The sequence below is a fragment of the Neopelma chrysocephalum genome, unplaced genomic scaffold (assembly GCF_003984885.1).
Source record: "Neopelma chrysocephalum unplaced genomic scaffold, ASM398488v2 Primary Assembly neopelma1_94, whole genome shotgun sequence".
NCBI lineage: Eukaryota > Metazoa > Chordata > Aves > Passeriformes > Pipridae > Neopelma > Neopelma chrysocephalum.
The window spans coordinates 3865116-3872926 of NW_020897756.1; the positions used below are offsets into that span (position 1 = coordinate 3865116).

Here is a 7811-nt window from a genome sequence, read left to right on the forward strand (position 1 = left end):
TGCCGAGCTGTGGTCAGTGACACATCTCTGTGTCTTCCCAGACCACGTGACAGCAGCAGAAAAACCAGGAGCTCGTCCTCCCCTTCACTCTCCAGAGTAGGCAGAACAGTTCCCTGATAAAATTCTGCCTCTATTTCACATTTTACCCTTCAAACATTCCACTGCCTAGCTAAACACTCGCTCCAGGAGGGCTTTTGCTGTCATCTTCCAAAAAAGCAAAAAAGCAGTGACTCAGGTGTCCAGGCATCTTTACAGCTCTAAAGGATTCATGCTGTGACAGACTTCACAGCTATGACACATCACTTATGAGTTTCTTTTAATTCCATTTTGCATTGCAACCATACATTAAGGTTGGAAGTGCTTTTAAAAAAGCAGAATTTTCACTCTTGGTATTTTCCATGACCACTTCTAAAGCACATATTTAAATGTGCTCAAAGTTTAAAAGCAAAGAGGTACAAGATTATGGATCGTGACAAACAGATGCATGCATATTGTCTCTATGTATTTTTAATAAAATCGAAGCTTTTCCAGATCCTTTCCTTCAAGTCTATCAGGCTGTACCTTTAAAAACAGGAAACTAATATTTGTGCAATTAAATATTAAATTTTCCCTGGAACATTAATAACTTAGGAAGTCATCTCTGACAGGCTGCCAGGAGAATGATTATTCAGGATTTTGGGGAGTGCCCCATCATCCCAGCTCTTTATTATTTTTCCTTTCCAGTTGCTAACAACCATCCAGCAGCCTGGCTAAGCTGTCTCCTTCCTCACACAACTTTTCACACAAAAGGCTGTAACCAAAGTAAATGACCTCCTCCCAAGTTTTCCTTTACTGCAGGAACACAATTGCTGGCCTATGGAGTGATTCTGGAAAGAATTCCAAGGGAGAAGCTGTGGGCCTGCAGCTCTGGGGCAGAAAACCATGATCAGTCACCAGCTGGGGCTTTTGCACAGAGCTCTGATCAAAAACATGTCAGAGCCCCCCAGACATTATTCATAAAAAGGAACTCCATTGCTGATATTAAGCCAGGAGAAGTCCATTTAAGAGCACTTATGTCCAGCCTCTCTCCAGCTCCTTGATACTGCAAGGGCAGCTCAAGTTTCCTATACCTACTGTTCCTCCATCCTCCCCAGCCCCTTCCCTTCTCCTGCCATCCCAAAAGCCAGGTATGAACCCAGGGACACACTGTCCTAGGATAAAACCTGACACAGCTTCCAGGCAGGCCTAACCCTCCCAGTGACTCCCAAACTACAGCTCTACTCACCAGGACTGGAAGAAGAGCTGGTCTACCAAGACAAGGAACAGGTCTTGTGAATCCCAAATCCCCGCAACATTTCCAAGAGCAGGACAACTCCAACATGGACCTCTGACACCAACAGCTCTCCAAAACCACTACAGGATCTACCAGAGCAACTAATGTTTGCTTTGATGATTTTACTCTCAGAGAGAAACAGATCAACTAATAAGTGAAATTATATTAACTTCTCAGTGAACAGTTTTCCCTGGAATTGCCTAAGTTTCTTCTTAAATTCATTTTGAAAGAAAACAAAACCTGCAGGGATATCTAAGGAAAAGCGGAGGGACACAGAATATCACAGCTACAACACTTCTCTTCCCACTCATCTTCAGCCACACAAAAAAATAAAGACTATTCAAGTCCAACACAACCACTTTTTGAGCATTTCTACTGCATGACAGAGCTCTGGGCCCTGTTACATAATAAAAGCATTTCTAGGCTTTCTAACACTCCCTCGCTGTCCTCTCCTGAAGAGGCCTAAGCTTGCTAAGACCCACACAATTAGAGCTACTCAAGTGGATTATATTCACGTGAATGTTGTTTTGGCTGTGCTGTTTTAAGGAGGAAACAAAAAACTGATTAGAAAACAAAATATTTTTCTCAGAGTTAGGAAGCTACTTCAGCCTGTTGATAACCTGCAAGGGCAGGAGCTGGAAACCTGGGTGTCTGAGGCAGAAAATGTTGTCCTTCCACAGAGATTTTTTTCCTGAGTGGATAGGGACTGCCCTGCAAAGGGAAGTGTCTATTCCTAGGGATAGCAGAGCATGAATTACAGCTGGAAAAAGAGGCTCTTTTTTTCCATTCTGATTGTTTCAGCTAAGCCTTGGCAATCTTGGGAGGGTGAGAGCAGTGCTGACGATCAGCTCTTGGGACTGCACCAGGAGCATGTTGGTTTGCCAACAAATCCCTGGTTAGTCCATTATTACACTGCTCTGTCTACAGGGATTCCCATAGCTGCACCTAAATATCTTCTGGTTTCCTGCTGTATCCATGTTTTTCACAGCTGGCTTGCAGCAGATGAAGTGTGTGCCCTCTTGCTAAGGGGATTTGAGCTTGATCAGCTGACCCAAAGTGTTATTTTGCCTTCAAGGAACAGCAGCACAAGCCCCATTAGAGCTTGTTCCCTGTGCCTGTGACACACAGCACAGCTGTGTCCAGAGAGGGACAACACACCAGCCCCCTCACAACCAGTGTTCCTCCTTAGCAGAAAATGTGTGTCACTTCTGGGAAGTTGCTTCACCAGCTCCTGCAAAGCCCCTTCCACTGGCTGTGTGGTCAGTGCAGGGCAAACCCCGGCCCAAGGTTATGCAATCTGATACCAACCTGTGTCCTGGGCAGCAGCTGATGCCAGAAATATGGATAAAATGGATACAGGAAGAGATAATGGCAATATACACTGAAATCTGATTTATCCATCGACCTTATTATCACAGAATCATTTAGGTGGGAAAAGACCTCCAAGTCCCCCCTGTGCCCGACCCCCACCCTGTCCCCCAGCCCAGAGCACTGAGTGCCACATCCAGTCCTTCCTTGGACACCTCCAGGGATGGGGACTCCACCACCTCCCTGGGCAGCTCCATCCAATGCCTGACCACCCTTTCCAGGAAGAAATTCTTCCTGACATTCAACCTGAACCTCCTCTGGCACAACTTGAGACCATTTCCTCTTGTCCTGTCCCTTGTTCCCTGGGAGCAGAGCCCGATCCCCCCCCAGCTCTCCTGTCCTGTCAGGGAGTTGCAGAGAGTGAGAAGGTCCCCCCTGAGCCTCCTTTTCTCCAGGTTGAGCCCCCCCAGCTCCCTCAGCCCCCCCTCATATGACTCTCTAGACCCTTCCCCAACTTTGTTGCCCCTCTCTTAATAATTTATTATTAATAGTAAAGTAAGAGACCAACTGGCAGGAGAGCTGTGACTCCTGGTAGGTGAACACAGCAAGAACACCCAGAGATCCAGATTTCAGAGCCTCAGCTGACCTCAAAACCGCCACATATTCAGGGGGCTGCTGCTGTCAAAAATGTTTTTATGTCCCTGTAAGATCAGAGGGATGAACTTTCAGATGTAGGCCTGTCAACAGTGATCCTTCCCAGTTCACAGATAAGCCCCTACTTTCCCTATACAAAAATGGATCTTGAGATCACCTAAAAATAGTACACAAAGCTTTGTTTAAGGATAAATGCCACTGCTGCCCATGGCAGGCACCACAGCAAGGAAGAGTATTCTACAATCTCCCTGATTTATAACTCTCTCAAGTTAGTATCTTGAGAAGGGTTTACCTTCCTCACAGGATACCAACAGAGCAGTCCAGGCAGCACATGACCCAAAACTTCCTTCCAGAGGACAGGAAGAAAGAGCTCCAAGGACATTCCCCTGACTTGCTCTAGACCCCAACAGAGCAGCTTGGAAACTTGATCTGCTCTCAGGCTTTTCAGGAGAAAAGGAGGTGAGAAACATAAGCAAGGGCTCCCACACTGCCACTGAAGAGTGAACTGCAGGAAAACTGGGAACATTCTGTTAAAAAATAGAACTTTAAAAAAATAAAAAAAGGAAAGCACCCAAAACTGCCTCGTGCTTCTTTAAAAGCTACATCAAAGTGTTTTATATTTAGATCATCTACAAACAAAAAACTGCTTCAAGGTAAAAGTACAGAGACACGTAATTTATAAAGTCCACAATCATTCAGGGAGTTGTTAATTCTCCCTCCCTTAGTCTAAGTGAATCATAAAATGGTTTGGGTTGGAAGGGACATTAAAGACCATCTCATTCCACCCTCTGCCATGAGCAGGGACACCTTCCACTAGCCCAGGTTGCTCCAAGCCCTGTCCAACCTGGCCTTGGACCCAGGGATGGGGCAGCCACAGCTTCTCTGGGCAACCTGTGCCAGGGCCTCCCCACTCTCACAGGGAGGAGTTTTTTTCCTAATATCTAATCTAAACCTACTCTCAGTGTGAATCCAATCCCCTTAGTCCTGTCACCCCATGAATTCATAAAAAGTGATTTAAAAGTGTCTTCCTACAGCATTTATGAAGTGCTGAGAGCTCTGTGTATCCAAGCCTTAAGTCTTTGAGGGCAGTACAGGGATGCCAAAATTTTTCAAGTAAAACAAAACAAAACCCCAACAACAAAAAACTCACCCCAAACTTGGGCATTTCGAGGAGGAGGAGGATGCAAATAGCAGAAGTTTCCTTGATTACTGCAAAAGCTTAGTTATTTGCTTCAGCAAATTCATAAAAGCCCCAAATTAAAACAGCAGCACTGAATTTCTCAGGCAAACCAAAGCCCAGATTGGAGGCACTATGCTACAGATAAACAAGTGCACAGGATTGGTACAGGTTTATCTGACTGAAACTGCAGAACATGAAATAAAAGAGCACAGAAGTGGACAGGTAAGTCAGGGAGACAATATTTGTCCAAGTGCTGTACGAGATCCACTCCTAAAACAGTCCCACAGAAATAACTTCCTTCAAAAGAGTCAATACAGGTTTATATTTGTGCAAATTATTTACTTTTTCTCAAGGATTAACCAAACTCGTAGCTGAGAAAGCAACACAATAAGGACAAAAGAGCTGTGAGAAATCATCTGCTCTTTTATCCATCTCTGCTACAGAACGAGGCACATTCAGGATGAACAAACCTTCCCTCAGTAATTCCTCAGAATCCTTGTTAATCAAAGAAAATACTGTTGTCTACACTAGTAAATAAATGTAAAGGTGTCCCAATTTTTATTCCATTTGAATTCTTTTAAGCTAGTAAGCTATACAATGCAGGTTTTATGGCTACAATAGTTTAGCTCAACAAATCACCACCCAAATGCAAGTTCTTTATCCCACATTTCAGCTTCCAAGCCTTTGCACCATTTCGCATTTAATCTGCAAAAATAAACGACGATTATTCTCCATTAAAAAAAAAAAAAGAAAATAAATAGTCCATTATCCGTGAGCAGCTTCTCAAAAAGAAAAAAAAGAAAAAAAAAGACCCAGCATCAGCACGGGGCAGGCACAGGCCTGGGGTGAGGAGCCGATCCCATTTCCCAGCATTATCAGCTGGGAAAGGCGACAAATACGGAACCCAGACCCGGAGCAGGAAAAGCTACCAGAGCACTACGGGCCCAAAAATTTTTTCTTGAAACCCCAACACCACGAGGTCGCCTTTGTGCAGGAAATACACCTTAATTTCCACGCCGCATTGTTCCGGCCGAGGAGCAAGAGGGGGGCCGGGAACGGCTCTTTAACAGCCCGGAAAACGCCTGTCCTGCGAGGATGGGAGGACGGCGGAGGAAGGCAGCGACACATCCGTGTGGCGGGGACGCCCCTCCAGCGCGGCGGCGAGGCCGGGAGGGCTCCGGGGAGCCCCGGCAGCGCCGAGCGGGCCCCGCCAGGCCAGGCGGGCTCTTGGCGGCCCCTCAGAGCCCCGAGAGCGCCGTGCTCGGCCGGGAGCTGCCGCATCCCCAGCCCCGCACCCCGCCCCCCCCCACCCCCCCCCGCGCCCCCCCCCCCCCCCCCCCCCCCCGCCCCGGGCCGCCCTTACCTGCGCCCCGCAGGTGAGCCCGCGGCCGCTGAGCTGCCCGCGCCGCAGCTGCGACACGATGTTGGTGGTCGCGGCTCGGGCCCCGCGGGCGCCGGGGCCGCCCCTCGCGATGGCCGCCATGGCCCGGCTGGGACCCGATCCGAGACAAACAACAAGCGCCGCCTCGGCCCCCGGGGGGGTGTGTGTGTGTTAAACGAGCGGCCGCGGCGGGGGATGCCGGGAAATGGAGTCCCGGCCGTGTGAGGGGACATGGCGGGGCCCTGTGGGACGGCACGGCCTGGGCCTGAACCTGCGCCGCCGTCACTCGTGCTGCTCCTCACGGGAGCTGCTCCCTCCACGCCACGCTGCACTGCCATTAAAATACCTCTATTCCCACTGAAACGCCTTTTATTTCTGCTAAAACGCCTTTATTCCCGCTAAGATACCTTTTTTCCCACTAAGATAACTTTATTCCCACTAAAATATCTTTATTCGCGCTAAGATACCTTTGTTCCTGCTAAAATATCTTTATTCCCCTGAAAATGCATTTATTCCAACTAAAATGCCTTTATTTCCATTAAGATACTTTATTCCCACTAAAACGCCTTTATTTCCACTAAGATACCTTTTTTCCCCCTAAGATAACTTTATTCACACTAAAATAGCTTTATTCCCACTGAAATATCTTTATTCACACTAAGATACCTTTGTTCCCCCTAAAATATCTTTATTCCCACTAAAACGCCTTTCTTTGCACTAAGATACCTTTATTGACACTAAAATATTTTTATTCCCACTAAAATGCCTTTATTCCCATGAAGATACCTTTATTCTCACTAAAATGCCTTTTCCCACTAAAACATCTTTACTCCCACTAAAATGCCTTTATTCCCAGTAAAATACCTTTATTTCCACCAATATGCCTTTATTTCCACCCCAACAAGTCAAAGGAGAGGGAGCACCTTGGGAAGATGGACTCTTGGGAGCTAGTTCTGGACTAACCCACAGGCAGCAGCTCCAAGGGACTCAAGGAGCTGTGTCAGGGCAGGGTCAGGTTGGATCTCAGGGAAAGATTCTTCCCCCAGAGGGTGGTTGGCACTGACCAGGCTCCCCAGGGCAGTGGGCACAGCACCAAGGCTGCCAGAGCTCCAAGAGTGTTTGGACAACGCTTTGAGGGACAGGGTGGGATTGTTGGGGTGTCTGTGCAGGGCCAGGAGCTGGACTTTGTGGATTCTCCCTCACTTGTCATTTGTCCCCTTTCCTAGTGCTCCCCCTGCACCCTCTCCTTCGCTTTTTGGTAAGTTTTGGGGGTTTTTTTGCCATTTGCCAGCAATTCATGTGCAACTCTGACTCTTTTTCCTCTTCCTTCTCCTTTGAAACAGTCTTTCACAAGGAGACTGTTTGTCTGACCTTCCATCAATCCACTGCCTCTCCAAATCCGACAACTACTTCTGAAACACCTCTGAAAATCTGGCCTTCAGTTTTGGGCTTTGCAGGCTGCTTGGAGTGGAGAAAAAACTCGACACAATTACAATGATATCATCAACAGCAAATGCTAAATTTGGTTTCTGCACTTTCACCACTGAAGCAAAATCCAGTTCCCTTCCAGCCTTTTGACAGGTGCCACAAGTTTATTCCGTAGGCGGAACCTTTGGAGGGCTGACCTGCCTCGTTTGGAAGCCACCCAAAATTGCCACACACATCCTATTTTAGATTCCAGACAATTCCGTTCACAGGACCAAGCACTCACCACATTGCTCAACTGGAGCTCTCCCTCCAGCTGGAAAATGCCAAAACAGACCTGCCATCTCTTCCCTCTTCCTCCCCTGGGAGGAGGCAGCAGGAGACCACAAGTTTTAGCTTTATTTTCTGTTCCCAGCTTGGGATAGTGATTTTGAGCCCATGAACTTCTCACTGACAGCATGGTGTACATAAAGGGAACTGAATCTGTTCTCCAGTGGGACAGCAGCCATTTCATCCCATCATCCCTTAGAGATTCCCAGACTTCTGCCCTT

At 47.4% G+C, this 7811-nt stretch overlaps 1 protein-coding gene across 1 annotated transcript in view; it reads right to left on the reverse strand.

The window, feature by feature from the left end:
- Positions 1 to 5952, reverse strand: part of TRPC4AP (transient receptor potential cation channel subfamily C member 4 associated protein) — a 36123-nt gene extending 30171 nt beyond the window's left edge. Inside the window, exon 1 of the mRNA XM_027693944.1 lies at positions 5818 to 5952. Coding sequence (XP_027549745.1) covers positions 5818 to 5937 — 120 coding nt within the window. The 5' untranslated portion in view covers positions 5938 to 5952. The remainder of the gene's footprint in view (positions 1 to 5817) is intronic.
- Positions 5953 to 7811: the final 1859 nt, after the last annotated feature.